Source organism: Populus euphratica, unplaced genomic scaffold (genome assembly GCF_000495115.2).
Source record: "Populus euphratica unplaced genomic scaffold, PopEup_1.0 scaffold199.1, whole genome shotgun sequence".
Taxonomy (NCBI): Eukaryota; Viridiplantae; Streptophyta; class Magnoliopsida; order Malpighiales; family Salicaceae; genus Populus; species Populus euphratica.
This window is the reverse complement of record NW_011500082.1, coordinates 197,352-214,922: the sequence shown is the minus strand read 5'-3', so window position 1 is coordinate 214,922 and position 17,571 is coordinate 197,352. Positions and strand designations below refer to the sequence as shown.

The 17,571-nt window shown below is 27.3% G+C and overlaps 1 protein-coding gene across 1 annotated transcript; it reads right to left on the bottom strand.

Moving 5' to 3' along the window:
• Positions 1–14,568: 14,568 nt before the first annotated feature.
• On the bottom strand, positions 14,569–15,863 carry LOC105108844 (ethylene-responsive transcription factor ERF022-like). Its single transcript, XM_011003311.1, has one exon. The coding sequence runs from the start codon at positions 15,752–15,754 to the stop codon at positions 15,191–15,193; it is 564 nt and encodes a 187-aa protein (XP_011001613.1). The 5' UTR covers positions 15,755–15,863; the 3' UTR covers positions 14,569–15,190.
• Between the last annotated feature and the right edge of the window lie 1,708 nt (positions 15,864–17,571).

Here is a 17,571-nt window from a genome sequence, read left to right as displayed (position 1 = left end):
AAAAAAAAAAAGGAACTCGTAGAGAGAAAGAGGTTCTGTCTTTATATTTTCTTTTCGTTAATGGTCTCTACTTTCTGGGTTGCTCTTTGAAGCAATGATGAGGTGATAAGATTAACAGAGATGCAGAATGGGCATCAAGTAACATCAAGAATCTGCATTAATGAACCCAAGAAGCAAAGAAATGCCAAACTTTCAAGGTGAAAAAAGCAAGAATTTAGAGAAGCAAAACCGAGGAGATTGGTTTTTATCTTTTAATTCTAAGAAAGGGAAGAAACAAAGAAATGAGCAGCTCTAAATCAACAAGATATAAGCTCTCAAAGGCAGGAATTTTTAGCTTGGTTTTAGAGAGAGAAATCCATGAATGGACATATATATATATATATATACGGAGAGAAAAAGGAGTGGTTCAGGCAAACAAGAATCCCCGACTTGGCAACGAGGAAGCTCGAAGGCTTTTTTTAAGGAGGAAGCGGAAAGGAGAGTGGCCTTTTTTTTGAGAGAGAAGATTTAGCCACGCAGGATTCTCTCTCTGTCTTCCTCAGCATAAGATTTTGCGCGCCGTTTCGTTCGGAACCATGTTCTTTAACTGAGGAAAATTACCTATAAGACCCCTGAAACTCATCTATTTACGTTCAATTTATCCGTCAACTAAACCGCGGGAAACCAACGGCTTGACTTGTTAACAAGCTGTGGCTCTCAAGATCATTTTCTACTGATAATGGACCTTTTCCTTCTTTCTTTTTTTTTAATTTTAAAAAATATATAATTTCACTGTCAATAATCCGTTTCCCGAGTCATTTTAATTTGCTTGGACAGTTGCTTCTTGCCATAACCTGAACCGAGTTAAATTTGCTGTTCTTAGAGGGTGATTTTGGCACGTAGTTGGAGAGCAAGAAGGACATAGGCCTTCACTCTCTGGTCTCTAACATTGTTTAACGGGCATGCATGAAAAATATGTCGAGAATCTGTCTCCCAAAACATTAAGGCCTCAAGATATGTTTCACAATTTTATTTTTAATAATACAAGGAACGCAGCAAAAAACAGGGAAAAAATAAATTAAAGAGCCTTGTTAGGATCATTCTAAAATATTGAATATTCTTATAATAGTTTTATTAAGCTTTAGTAGATGTCTCTGTGTTATTAAAAAACCAAAACCAATTATAACATAATTGTGTTGACGTAAAATATGCGGCATTTTGCAGCAAAAGAGTCAATATTAAACAATCATAAGTGATATAGTTTAAATAGTTAGATTTGAAATTTATTTATTAGTTAAAAATTATCACTTTAAATTTTATAAATTTAAAGACTATTAAAAACTTACATAAATAGTTAATTTTAAAGCTTATAAAATTAATTGAAATGCACATAAGTGATCCGGATACTTATATTAATATTAATATTAAAAAAATACATATTTATATATCAAGAAAGAAAGGAGTCTTATTAGTTACTTTTTGAATTCACCTTAAAGAAAAATAGAGATATAAAAAAGCATAAAATTTATAACTTATTAAAAATAATAAAAATATTTTTATTTAGAATTTTTTTTATTAATTATATTTAATTTGTTCATAAATATTTAAAGTAATTAATAAAATACTACTAGTTGTAAATTGTAGAATAAAATTTCAGGGCTAACTTGGTGCTTGGACTCCCAGTATTAGATAATTTAGTCAAAACTGATTGTTTTGACCTTTTAGCCTGCTGGCAAACGCCTGTCTCCACATATATAAACATAGAATAAGCTAAAGAACGACATGATTTTAGGCTGAAAATAAGGATATTTTATTTGAGATAATTTATGAAATTATATATTTTTTAATTTCATTTCTATTCAACTTTTAAATTTGTAAGCTTTATTTTTTATTATTTTAATAAACTTAAAAGAATAAAACATTAATAAATTATTTTTTAGTTTATTTGCCTGATAATCATGTCGTCTTCGTGTTTTATTTATTTATTCCTCCCTTTGCCAGGCTAATTTAAAGACCAAGTAGAATGCATCTCAATGCATCTCAGCTCCATGGGTATAATGTGAATCAATTTGAATGAGTGGTATTTTTTTTTTTAATGTTCAAAATATAAAGTTATTAGACTATATGATTACTGATTATGATTAGTTTATCATAATAAATTTAGTTTATAATTCAAGATAAACTTGTAATTAATCAAAATTAGCATACATGTTAAGTATACCACATTAAAACCAGTTTTAGTTTGCATTCAAAACATATATAGAATATATTTACGTAAACAAAATTTTATTGTTATTAAGAATTAATTAATTATTTTTAAAATTTTATTATTTTTTATTTGGTGCTAAAGGGATACATGCAATTAGTTTAAGGTATTCTAATATCGTTGTCTTATTTAAATATCCTTCTAAATAAAATTAATAAATCAAGAAAGTTTAAATATACTTCCAAATAAGATTAATTAATCAAGAAAATAAAGCTGGAATATATTTTTATAAGAACTAAAGTTAAATTCTAGATTGAGAGGAAAACAAAAAAGAGGAATTGAGTTTAAAACATGAGAGAGTATGAAGAAATATAGAGCTAAAACACAAGTAAAGAAGAGTTGCAACGACTGCAAATTCATCCAACTCCTTCACAGGAACTTATTTTAAGTGAAGTAATTATCAAATGGCACGAGGAAGAAATTATACCCAAATTTGAAGTAAAAGAATAACATAGGATTAAAGATGATAATGGATGTCTATGTGTCAGCTTCTATTATATTTATATGCTATACTTTATTGAACAAGTAAGAAATTATCATATTTATTGAGTTTAAGTATTCAAAATATATATGGGCTAGGAAAAACACTACACATGCATGCTCATAAGCATTGTTTATTATAATAGTATAATAGCAACCTTACCCTTCTTAAAAAAAAAAAAAAATCCTTGAATTGGTTATTGGGTATATAATAGTCATTGTATAAGGCTGTATTTTGTTGAGAGGTAAGTTAATTTTTTTTCATTTTAGAAGTATAGTGAAAAAACTAAAATATCACTTGATGCAAAATCTTTAAAGATGGATTCTAGGGGCATTTTAAGCTTCTCACGTATAGTTTTTTTTATATATATAATAATCAGATTAAGCAAAAGATAATTTGATCTTTGAATAAATATAAAATATATTAAAAAATAAAAATAGCTTGTGCACACACTCAACTTGTTGGAGGTACTCACGTTCTTTGAGCAATGCATTCAATGTCTCACAATGAAAAAAATCAATTTTTATTGTGTTAGTAAAAGCAACAAGTCGTTCTCTTGCTGTTTCAGCGATACATGATGGCACTGGTTTGATGCATCAACGTCAGTAATTTTTTTTCTTCTCCTTCCATTATTCTCTCTCCTAAACTTGGAAACCATACTTTGAGCTTTGATTTATATTTATTTAATTCTTAATATTATAACTTGGTTTTTTTGTAAAATTTTAAATTATTTTTAATTACATCTTTTAATCTTAATTTGTAATATATTATTTTGTTTAATTTAATCATCATTTTTTATTATCATCCTTTTTTTATTATTATTATTATGTGATTAAAATACACCAACTTATTTTTGTATAGTTGGGTCGAGTCATATATATATATATAAAACACAGTTCTACTATCTAAACATAATTTTTAACGTAGAAAAAGCTCTATAGCAGAGGACTGGTAAATGGCTAGTGTGTGTGTGTGTGTGTGGATGTATATGTATGTACGTATGTGTGTCGATGTATATCGAATTATTCGACCACTCCAAGCTGCTGCTGCCATTGTAAATATACCATGTATATTATTATTATAAGAGTTGTGTAATTAAATACTGCAAATCCAAGTGTCTTGTGAGGTTCATGCACAACTTGTTTGCTAAGCATGTCTTCCTTTCTTTTCATTTTCAAAAGCCAAAAAGTAAGTGATTGTAGTTGTACACGACTGTACATGCATGCATGAAAAGAAAACCAGTTGATAGTAATCCATAATCCCTGTATATATAATTATATTTAAATTAAGGATGTGTTTGTTTTTTGAAAATTGATTTTTAAAAAATTATTTTATAAATTTTTTGTGTTTGTTTTATATTAAAAAAATTAATAAATAGAAAACATTTTCCGAACAACGAAAAATATTTTTCAGTTAAAGGAAAATTTGACTTGGTTTCCAGAAAAGTATTTTTCTTTTATTTTGAGCGGAAAACACTTTCCGGAAGTTATGAAAAATTTAGAATTGTCATATTATTTACTGATTATATCAAGTTTGATCTTCAAACTTTGGATTGCTATATATATTTTATTTTAAATATTTATTTTTTCATTTCATCTATTAGAATTTAATTTTTATATTAATTTTGGTCCTTATTTTTATAATTATTATTTGTTTTTACCTTATCATTTTTTAATTGAAATATTTTATCTATCAAATTTGATTTTCATTCTTTTGATTGTTATTTATTTTATTTCAAATAATTTATGAAATGTTAATTATTATTATTTTAATTTCTTCATCTTTTAATTTTTTTATTTTTTATTTGATCTTTATTATTTTAATTATTATTTATTTTATTTGAGATAATTTATGAAATTATATATTTTTTAATTTCATTTCTATTCAACTTTTAAATTTGTAAGCTTTATTTTTTATTATTTTAATAAACTTAAAAGAATAAAACATTAATAAATTATTTTTTAGTTTATTTGCCTGATAATCATGTCGTCTTCGTGTTTTATTTATTTATTCCTCCCTTTGCCAGGCTAATTTAAAGACCAAGTAGAATGCATCTCAATGCATCTCAGCTCCATGGGTATAATGTGAATCAATTTGAATGAGTGGTATTTTTTTTTTTAATGTTCAAAATATAAAGTTATTAGACTATATGATTACTGATTATGATTAGTTTATCATAATAAATTTAGTTTATAATTCAAGATAAACTTGTAATTAATCAAAATTAGCATACATATTAAGTATAAGATATTGAAAACCAATCCTAGTTTGCATTCAAAACATGTATAGAATATATTTCCGTAAACAAAATTTTATTGTTATTAAGAATTAATTAATTATTTTTAAAATTTTATTATTTTTTATTTGGTGCTAAAGGGATACATGCAATTAGTTTAAGGTATTCTAATATCGTTGTCTTATTTAAATATACTTCTAAATAAAATTAATAAATCAAGAAAGTTTAAATATACTTCCAAATAAGATTAATTAATCAAGAAAATAAAGCTGGAATATATTTTTATAAGAACTAAAGTTAAATTCTAGATTGAGAGGAAAACAAAAAAGAAGAATTGAGTTTAAAACATGAGAGAGTACGAAGAAATATAGAGCTAAAACATAAGTAAAGAAGAGATGTAAAGATTGTGCAAATTCATCCAACTCCTTCACAGGAACTTATTTAAGTGAAGTATTATCAAAAGGCACAAGGAAGAAATTATACCCAAATTTGATGTAAAACAATAACTTAGCATTAAAGATGATAATGGATGTCTATGTGTCAGCTTCTATTATATTTATATGCTATACTTTATTGAACAAGTAAGAAATTATCATATTTATTAAGTATTCAAAATATATATGGGCTTAGAAAAACACTATTCATGCAGCCTCATAAGCATTGCTTATTATAATAGTATAATGGTAACCTTACCCTTCTGAAAAATTAAAAAACAAAAAAAAACGAATCCTTGAATTGGTTATTGAATACATAATGGTCATTGTCGTTGTATAAGGCCGTTTGTTTATTATCATTTTGTTAAGAGATAAGTTAGTGTTTTTTTTTTTTTCAGTAACATAGTAAAACAAGTAAAATACACTAAATATAAAATCTTTAAAGATGGATTCTAGAGGCATTTTAGGATTTTTTATATTATTTTTTTTTGTAATAATCATGTTAAGTAAGAGAGGTATTTGATCTTTGAATAAATATAAAAAATATTAAAAAATAAAAATGGCTTGCATATATAACACACACCCAACTTGTTGGAGGTGTTCATGCCTTTCAAGTGATACATGCAATGTTTTTCAATAAAGAAAATCAACTTTTATCTTGTCATTAGAAGTAACAAATTGTTTTTTTGCTGGTGCAACGACACATGGTCACACTGGTTGACACCAATAATTTTTTTCACTGTCAAAAAAATTTAAAATTGTTCTGTGATTTATAAGGATATCAATTTTAATTTATATTTTTTTAATTTTGTAAAATGTAGAATTATTGTCAATTATATCCTTCAATTCTAATTTATAATATGTTATTTTGTCTATTTTTTTCATCATTTTTTATCATCACCTTTTTTATTATTATTATATGATTAAAATACACCAACTTATTTTTATATAGTTGGGTCGAGTCATATATATTATGGGTAGAGTCATATATATATATATATATATATATATATATAAACAGATTTCCACTATCTTAACATGATTTTTAACGTAGAAAAAACCCTATAGCATAGGACGGGTAAATGGCTAGTGTGTGTGTGTGTCGAGGTATATCGACTTATTCGACCACTCCATGCTGCTGCTGAGATTGTAAATATAGCACGTAGATTATTATAAGAGTACTTGTGTAATTAAATACTGCAAATCCAAGTGACTTGTGAGGTTCATGCACAACTTGTTTGCTAAGCATGTCTTCCTTTCTTTTCATCTTCTTAACTTCTTCAAAAGCCAAAAAGTAAGTGATTGTAGCTGTACACGACTGTACATACGTGCATGAAATGAAAACCAGTGGATATTAATCTGTAATTATTTTTTAAAATATTTTTTTATTTTAATATATATTAAAATAATATTTTTTTATTTTTAAAACATTGTTTTAGAATGTGATGCAAACGCTTTATGTAATTAGATTTTTTAATTTAATTTAATTTTTTTGTATTTTAGAATCTTTTTCATCTGCTAATGTTAAAATATTTTTTTTAAAATAAAAAAAATTATTATTTTAATATATTTTAAAAAATATATTTTAAAAAACAACTTACATTCTCAAACTCCTTATAAGATTTAAACCAGCTGATATATATATATATATATATATATATATATATATCAGAAAAAAAGAAGAAAAGTATTGAAAAAGATGAAGGAATTAATCCGAGGCATAATGGAACATGGGATTTCAATGCCTGGTATGTATAGGGGTCGTTTAATTTAGTCAACTTACCGTGAAGTCAATGAGACGAATCATAAATTAACTGTCTATTGATAAAGAGAATATTATTGATGAATTAATATCTCTAATTAATATATGACCACGAAATTAAATTCAGTTATATACACGGTAATACTTCTTCGGATTGACCTAAAGTCGCGTGATATACGTGTCAAGGGTGACTTGGCAATTCTCCTTAATTTATTTATTATCTGGTATTTATGTAATAATATACTAGGAGCCTAATTGACGTGACAGGAATTTTAAGCGCAGCTGGCAATGAGTTTGTTATGACTAGAAGGAAGAGAACCTTACACAAGTAGTTGAAACTTGAAAGGGCATGAGAAGGTGATGGTTCTGTTACACTCTACTGGTTGCTTGAAAATACAGTTTTTATCATAAAATTTAAATTTATTAATAATATTTAATTAATTACTTCACATGCGATTCTTCTCCCTTCCTTCCTTATTTTTTCTTTTTAATTCTTATCTGTAACAAATACCACAAACCCCTCCCAATTTTATCATGAATCAATTTTTTATTATAAATTCAGTCATTCTAATACTTAATTTATAAATTACTATTTTAATTTTATTTTTATTAAGAATTTCACTTTAAATAAATATAACAATTTATTTATTAAGATTATCGACTATGACTGTGTTATTAATAAAAAGATAAGTAAACCTTTTTATTTTTAATGATTTATTTTTAAGATAAAAATAAATAATAATTAAAATAATAATGATAGTAATAAAAATAATAAGATTATAATGATGGTACATAATGAAAATAAATAAATGTTGGGTTGGAATGATATTATAATAATAACAATAATATATTTAAAACTATTAAAGCTACTTTATGGGAGGTTAGGTTATATAGAGTGTGTTTGATAATGTGGTAGTGGTTGTTTTTTAAAGAACTTTTCTTGCCAAAATACATGTCACTAATTTTTTTATTTTTTAAAAATTATTTTTAACATCAGCATATCAAAATGATTCAAAACGTACAAACCATATTAAATTTTAACAAAAATAAAAAAAAATTAAAAAAATTTTTAGAAACACAAATTCAACCGCATTCCCAAACAACCCATAATGATATAAGAAAAATGATTCTAATGGTGAAAAAGTGATTATGCAATAATAATATTAAAAATATTTGTTTTTATAATAAAACTTTCATTCTTGTTTCTATAATATAATTTTATTTCTTGTTTCCTTAATTTTCTTATAATTGAGACTTTTCTTTTATATCCAGTAGCAATGCAACTTTATAAATGTTATAATAATTATTTTTAAAAATATTTTTTATTTAAAAGTATATTAAAAAATATTTTTAAAAATATATTAAAAAATTGATGGATGATGTGATTTTTTTATAAGAAAATTGATAATAATTTCTGTTTATAAGGAAATCCAAGTCATTAGTTTCAGAATTAATGATATATATATATATATATATATATATATATACACATATATATATTGTGCAAACTAAGCTTTTGTGCTCACCAAATTTAGTTCACTTAATTTCTTCAACATGTCTTTACTTGATTGGATCCGGAACAGCATGAAAGATATTCAATGGTCTATCTGGTTATGGAGAAATAAATCCATTTTGACTCTCAATTTGTTCCACCTCAGGATCTAGTTAACTATCTCATTTTTAAAGGGAAGGAAATTACAGAATCTGAGAAAGTTGAGAGACTGATTCACTGGCAGCCTCCTCATTTGTCTGGATCATTAAGATCAATGCTGATAATGGGCCAATGCATGCGTAGTCTCGTTAATTCGAGCAACTGAGGGGATTGTTCTTCATTTCCAGGACTCAACTTGGAGGATTTCGTTATAATATTTGTGTCAGCTCAATCACTAGAGGGGAATTATATCCATGTTTGGTTAGATTCAGCTTGACAAAGAGGTTTCAAGCAGGTAGAGTTGGAATCCGGTTCTTCTTCACCTGCAATCTCTGATCTTATCAAAGGAACTACAAATGCCGACAATGTTTATGCTGATCCAAGAGCCAGTAGCTGTGCAGTTTGGTTAGCAAATCACGCCTTCTTTCTATAGTTAGCATCCACCATTTCCATTCTGTGCCTTCTTGGATGTTACTCCATAAGATGCGTTGATTTGATTGAAGGCTTCATCGTTTCTTAAGAAATAAATCTTCATTATAAGAACAACAGAGCACTAGTCAATAAGGTGATGGTTCAACGTGACACTCAACAATCAATATAAAGACCGATAAACCTGACAAAAAACCTCCGAGAAAGAAAAAAGATCCTTCGCTCCACATAACCAAAAAGCAACACCCTATGTAGCCTATGATCTCATATCATTTTAGACGCTGAACGTGTTCCTTCTATAATGTCTAGCCCACTTCACCCCCTCGGGAAGACGATGAGGGCTCCTGGGTTTTTCCTGTGATATGGCCCAAGAGAGCAGGGCAAGCAAACAACGCACGTATATATACACAATTATAAATTGTTGGGATGAAGCTTTGTTGGATTGATGGTGAAAATGATATCGATAATTTTTATGGTTTGGTTGAATTGTTGATTGTTGGTGAAAATTAGATTTGGATTTAGGTTAAAAATAGTAATTTGGTGTTTTTTAAGTTTGGTGATATAGTTATGAAATTGATTATGTTATGGTTGTTAATACGAGAGTATAAATTTAATTTAATGAGTTTTTTTTAATGTCAATTGAAAAGTAGTTAATTGTATTTTTAAATTAATTTTAGTAATTTGAGAGGGGTTTTTTATGCATCAACTGTGAAATTAGTGAGGTTATTATTGTTAATATGAGGTTGTGAAATTGATAGGTTTAGGTTATATGAGAGCAAATTTTGAGGTTTTTATTGTTTTGATGGTGTAATTATAAAATATATTAGGATGTTAAAATGTTTTAGAAATTTTTAATTGAATTTCATGGATTCTTGTTTAATTTTAGTAATTTAAATATTTAGGTTACATTGGAATAATACTTTTTTGAATGCTTTTTTAATTTTTTGTTATTTTAAAGTGCAATTTGCAACTTGCAATTGTGCATGTAAATTTTAAAATAAATAAATTAAATATTAGTCATAAATAAAATAAATTGATTTATGATATAAATTATTGATGCGTATTTACATATTTTAAAATTTTAGTAGTCTTTCTTATATAAGAAAAAGTGCTGCCAATTTGTTTTTTCTTTTAAATAAGATATAGAGATAATATTATTATTTTTTATAAAATTTTGTATAGATAATGAAGTGAAAGTCATTACAGAATAACATGGTTATGAGTATTACTAGTTTTTCTAGTAGCACTTTTGATGAGCATAAGCCTCTGGATGCCAACCATGATAAAGCACCTCAAGCATAAACTTTGTCTCTCAACGCAAGCTCGTTGAGTGCAAACGCGACTCGTAAAGGGGTTGTTCCTTATAAACATGATGCATACTTTAGGAAGTATATTTCTCATTAGAAGCTCAATCGTAGCATTTAAGTTTGTTTTTCTTTCCTGTATAATAAAAAAAAATAAACAGCAATGAATAAAGATTAAATAATAAATTTTAATGAACAAATGGAAATTCAAGCATATAAATATTAAGGTTGCTCACACAATAACACTAGCGATGAAATCATTGATGGAAATGTTTTTTTTTCAATAAAGTCAGATTTATAAAAATCAAGAATAGAAGCTAATGAATGCTTGGTGCAAAAAGTTCAAGGTTAGTATATATATAAATAATTTTTTTAATATTTAAGTCAATAAGTTTTATAATTTTAAGAAAATAATTATTTAATTAAATTGATGTGTAAGGAAAAAAAATTATTAGAAAGAGGCTGACAACGACGTGGTCAGAGAGTGTGAGAGAATCACAACGCCGCTAGGTAAGATTGAATTCAAATTGTGATATTTGTTTTAGATATTAAAATTTTATTTTTCATAATCTTAACATATAATTTTCTTCCATGAACCAAGTTACATGATTTCTGGTACAGGGCTTATAAAAAAAATTAAGGAAATATATAAAAGATAAAAGTGTTTCAGGCTAGAAAGACATGGTAGTATGAAGGGACTTCAGACCTTTGCACATTTCGGAGGATATCTGGGACGCTTCTATTCAACATGTGATTTCTAAGCATTTTTTTATGGTTGTCACAGTCCTATTTAAAGAATCAGACTAAAAAGATTCATGGTTCCATCACCACATATATGGATGGATCTATTATGTTCGTTTTACATGCAAAACAAATGATAAGATTTTGTTTTATATGATATTTGTTTATAAAAAAAATTGTATTACATGAAAATGTTTAACTACCAATAGTTTTTTTTTTTTTTGCATGTTATAGTGCTTAGGTGTGATCCAAAACCAATGGATCTTTTTGTTAAAACAAAAATTATTGAAAAATAGGTGCATCAGCTCATAAATAGCTGAGCCTAAGAGTTTATAGTACGTTGGATTTTAATTTTTTTAAGTTATTTTTTTAATATTTGTGAACTTTTTTAATGTTGTTTTTATGAGAGATTTAAGGACAATTTTTTGACCCATCCAAAACTCAATTTAGATTTATAGTTGAAGGTTAGATCTATCGGTGAGCCTAATAAAAATTAGAATTATGGTATCTCCAACACTACAACTTAGGATATATGGGTAGGTTGTAATGTCTCGACTGTTAGGACCTACCAATCAGGATTAAGCCAATAATCTCTTATTATCTGAGTGATTGTACATAAATAGGTTCAAACTAAGGCAACGCAACTTAGAGTTAAGACTACCTGACTTAGAGCTGAGACAGTCCAACTGAGGGATAAATTGAATGTCATTAAGCAACTATTAGTAACCCTCACTAGTACATGTGCTACTCTTTGTTACCCTTCTGGTTTGGTGAAGATTCGTCTTCATCTCCTCCTCCAGTTTTTGTCAAATAAACAATTAAAGTGTATTTAATAGTATTTTTAATTTAATTACACCAATTTTTTTTTTAATTTTAATTTGATTCTGTTTAATTCTTTTTAATTGTATTGTTATTTTTATTTTTTTCAATAATTACATATAATATTGAAGAAATTATCGATGAACTTTGAAAAACTAATAGACTTACCAAAGGAATAAGTTCCTTAAAAAGTTCTAGAGAGTTGAAAAAAATTATAAAACTTGTCACTATTAGATGTAATTCTCCAAAGGATTAATTCCAGATGTAATATGTATATAATCACCGATGGATTTACCAATAGTTTATTCTGTTAGTAATATGTCATAATCATTAATGTATTCACTAACAAATTTAATATTGGTAAATGTTTTTGTTTGGCATGCTAGTTACGTTTATAAATTTATCAGTGATTATATTATCAATATATTAATCAATATAATAAAAATCACTGATGATATGTTTTCTGATGACATGATTATGTCTGTTATCCCGTTAGTAATTTTATATTAAATCAGTGTTGAAACACCAACTAAATAATTCATCGGTGATCTATGATTTTCTAGTAGTGCAATTAGGTTAAGTGGAGTTTTTTTTTTTTAGAGTTTCTTTATTAAAAGACTAATTTAATCTATCATAATTTAGATGTTATACATATCAAGAAAAATGAGTTTGATAATATTTTTAATATGATGATAAACATGAAATGAAAAACAAAAGACAATATAAAAACTAAATTGAATTTCCCTTTGTATTATGATCATGACACATTATAAAGTTATTAATGATGGGTTCTATATTGCAAAACCTAAAGTTATCTTCACCTTAGACAATAATGGACAGTTTTTTGTTTATGAATAACTAAAGAGTTTACAATTTTTTGATGGTTATACATCAAACATAACTAAATTGGCGAATTTAGAGAAAAACAAATTATATAGGATGAAGAGTCATGATTATTATATGTATATGCAAACACTCATTCCTATTATTTTTTGTGATTTATTTCCAAAAAAAAAAACATGGAATGTACTAACAAAGATTAATCACTTTTTTTAGGATATTTGTTTGAACAAATTAAATACCAAACATTTAGAGTAGCTTGTATAAATATCAATGAGACCATTTGTCAATATGAAACGATCTTCCCTTTTTCATTCCTTTCATGTTAGGATTCCAGACCTCATCTCGTTTTTGTGACATGAGGGTGATTTTAAAGGAAAAAGTTCTAGTACTTTCTTTGACTCAATAAAATATCTATCAATACATTTAACATATGAGAAAAAAATAAAAAGTTTTGTTTAGTATAGATAGATGTATCTATTCAAAATGTAAGGGATGATATCCTAAGTAATTATACATTATTTTTTTCAACATTCAATTATTCATTTTCAATTACTTTCATGCAAATACTCATTCAACCTTAAAAGAAATGCTAAAAACAAAACTAATGTTAATGCTTTAACATGCAAGACTTATATTATTAAAGAGATTTTAATATTTATCTCGTATTAATTTGAGCCTCACTTGAAAATAAAAATCAATCACATTCTTAGAAATTATAATACCTTCCTGGATGATCATGATTGAAAAATCCAGTGATAGAAAGATATTTGACAAATTTTGAATTTAGATAAATACATATTTTTATGTCATTTAACTATAATGAATTAAGATCTTTTGTTCAATAAATCAATATTTTAATTACATATAATTTCCATTAATTATACTAAATTATAAGATTGTTAATTATACTAAATTTAATAACTTTTTTTTAGGCAACATTATCAATTGTGTTATCTCATAATCTAAATGTTAGTAAAGCTTAATTATTCAAATTACAAGATAGATAATTTACCATATAGTTTAAAATACATGTTGGTGTTTAATAATTGATAACTTCAAGTTTTTGAATTAGTTATGCTATTTATTTTACCGTTAATTGTTGTTAAATGTAAAAAATCGTTCAACATGAATGAAAATTCTAGTAGATTGAAGTTTTTTTAGGCCCTAAAATAAATAAATGTTCAATGTTATAAAGAATATTTCTTTTTCATACAAAACAATATGATCAATGTAAATAGACTTATAATAGTAGGGTTTGTGTAAAAAATTAACTTTAAATAAGTTTCAAATTAATTATTATAGTAATTTAAAAAAATAATTGAATTGCAGTATTAATTCTTTGTGGTAGAAATTTTTTTAAAAAAAATGGTAGACTTTTCCCTTTAAAAGTTCAAACAGTCCAGTTTAAAATGTTATCATGAAGAGCTATAAAACTCAATTGACAAGGAGAGAATTCCTTAAAATAGGTCACCCAATTTCTTGGTAGGGAGACAACATGGAAAACGATTGCTGCCAAGCGGTCACCTAACCTTAGCGTTCTGACCACCACCCAAGTGGGTTATAAATCAAGGTATAGATTTTCCCCTTTTTTCTGCTCAACGCGGACTTCAGTCTACATAATCCAAGGATCCTATTACATACATCCTGTCTCTCGTCTTTTACACACCATATCTTAAGTGAGACACAGTTCCTGCTTTCTGCAGAAAAAAGTTGAGCCTCCGACCACGATATTACATACATCCTGTCTTCTGTTCTTACAACTCTATCCATCTGCATCGGTACAGTGACAAATTGTATAAGAGATAACATTAGGGGCTGCAGTTGATCAAATTTTCATACAGAAAGATGTATATATTGATTACAATCAAGTTGGATTTTCTAGCACCAAAAAACAAAAAAAAGAAATCAAGTTGAATTAGCTCGAATATTAAGCACTCGAAGGGAGTCAAGAAGCTTCATTTGACGCAGAAGTTTTATCTTCTACACTGAAACAAAAACACTGCACTCTTGTGAAAATTAAAACAGAAACAAAGCACACCGAAGCTCCCTTTAACATCTTTTACGCATCCAAATGAGCCGATAAAAAACTACAACTCGTTCCATGCGTAGTAATAAGCATCGCCATCCATTAATCCTCCGAAAATGGATGATGCTGCAATAGCGTAGATAGTGAAATTAAGAATTAGCCTGGTATTTAGGTGAAGAAACCCTTATAATATAGGATTCTTGTTGTTTAATCAAGTATTTAGTAGTAACCCCAAATGGATTCTTGTTGGATTTCCTCCCATTCACTGTATCCGACATCAATATCGTTCTCCATAGCCATCGGGTCTCCCGTCAACAGAGTCTCAGCCAAGTACTCGGTCCACATTTTTGGTGAGTCCAGTGGTGCTTCGTTAATAGCTTGAATTTGGCTCGGTGACAACCCCACTCTAACAGGACCGAAACCCCCATCACTAGTAATAGAGCCACAGCTTACAATATCCGAGCACTTTACTGGTCCACTAAACAGCAAAGCTGCCTCCCTTGCTGCCGCTTGCACGTCCTCCGCTCTAGAACTGGCCGGCCGGGGGAGGCTATCTTGCATTTCAGGAAAATTCAGCTGTGCCCCACGTCCCCTAAGGTGCAATGCGGCCACATCATACGCGACCGCAGCCATTTCAGGCTTCTCATAACTTCCAAGCCAAATTCTTGTTTTCTGACCAGGCTCCCGGATTTCGGACACCCATGTCCCCCATTTTCTTTGCCGAATACCTCGATATCTCGGAGTACTAATCTCAGCATGGGCGTCCCTGCTTCTTCCTTCCATTGTGCCCCACAAATTAGTGTTTTGACGACTGATTGATGCTGTTAGTGGCGCCAATGTACTGGTACGAAGATGATTTTGTTGCTGGATAGTGTGATGGCATAATTCGTGCTTATATAGATGTGATATTTCAAGGGAGCGATTCAATGTGGGGACTTCGTTAGGAGGAAGGGGAGCTTCCTAGTAATTACATTTAAGTGCGGAAGATGCTGGCAATGATTTGCAAATTTGCATGTGCTCTTTTTTAATTCCTAGGATTTTAATTGAATGTATTGCATATCTTTATACCTTGCCTCATTTTATAATATACTCAAAACTACTTGCATAATCATCATAAAAATAATAATTAAACTACATGGTATATTGTCTAGTAACCATAACAAAAGATATATATTGGTATTATTTGTTCCTATTTCTTATTTTCTCTTATTAACATTAAGAAATATTAAATTGTATAAAGAAATACAAATACCGCATTTGTGAATCTATCTAAAAGGGAAATTTAATTTTTTTATACAGATAATATTTTATCTGTTGTGTGTGGTTAATTAGTGTTGAAAAATAAAAGAAATTGAGACAAAGAGACATAAACTTATTTATTTAAAAAACATAGCTTTATAATAATTTTATAGTGAAATATATAAAAATATGTTTTTTTTTTAATTTTTACTGTTATTGTCTCTTTTATTCCTAGACAAACGAATTACTACCTAACACATTCCTATGCAAAAGCCTAATTGGTTTCGAGGACACGAAGACTAACAAACCTCAGTATTCCTAAATGCTTGAAACAGGACTCAATTACTAAGTACTTGGCTCTAAGTTTGGTAGGAATTATATTTTAATTAAAATATTTTTTTAAAAAATATATATTAAAATAATTATTTTTAATTATTTTAAAACATTATTTTTAATACCAGTTTAATAAAATGATCTAGAAATATTAAAAAAATTAATTTAAAACAATACCTTCTATAAATTTTGATAAAAATAAAATAAAATTATATTGCAATGGAATCCAAAATAGAGCCTTCATCATCCAACAAATCAATTGAAATATTATACTCATAAGCTGAGCAGATAAGTCATTTCTGGTTTGTTTTTGTGTTTTAAAAATATTTTAAAAAAAAATTATTTTTTTATTTTTTTATTAATTTCAAATTAATATATTTTTAGTATTTTTAAATTATTTTGTAATGCTAATGTCAAAAATAATTTTAAAAAATAAAAAAATATTATTCACATATATTTTTACATGAAAAATTATTTGAAAAACAACATTTTCAAATAAGCTGAGAACAGACATGTATTGATATGTTTTTTTTTGTTTTTTTATTATATTAACTTCTTTTATTCATCAAATTGACAGCACATTAATTTCTTGAATTGAAATTATTAAATAACTTAAGTAATCAAGCTTGAAAAAGTCTGAACTAGACTTCAATCCATCAAGAACCTAAATAATTCGAGCTTGATGAACTCTATTGATCATGAACAGAAATAAAGCTTAATCTTCACTAAAAATCAGATGACTTGAACTTGACCGGAATGATAATACTGCTACATGTACAATCAGCAATGACGTAATTCCATTTAATTAATAATATCAACATAAACTAATTAAATCAACACGTAGTGGCATTGCCCTCGTAGCAAAAGAGAGTGTGAGGTGCTGCTGCTATTCATGACGCGGTTTTGTTGCTGGTGAATTGGACTGGTCAACCCTGTTGTCTGGATTTGATGTTCCCCATCAGGTATAGTAAAACTAAGACATCATTAATCTCCGAGGAATGTCATTTTATTTATTTATTTATTTATTT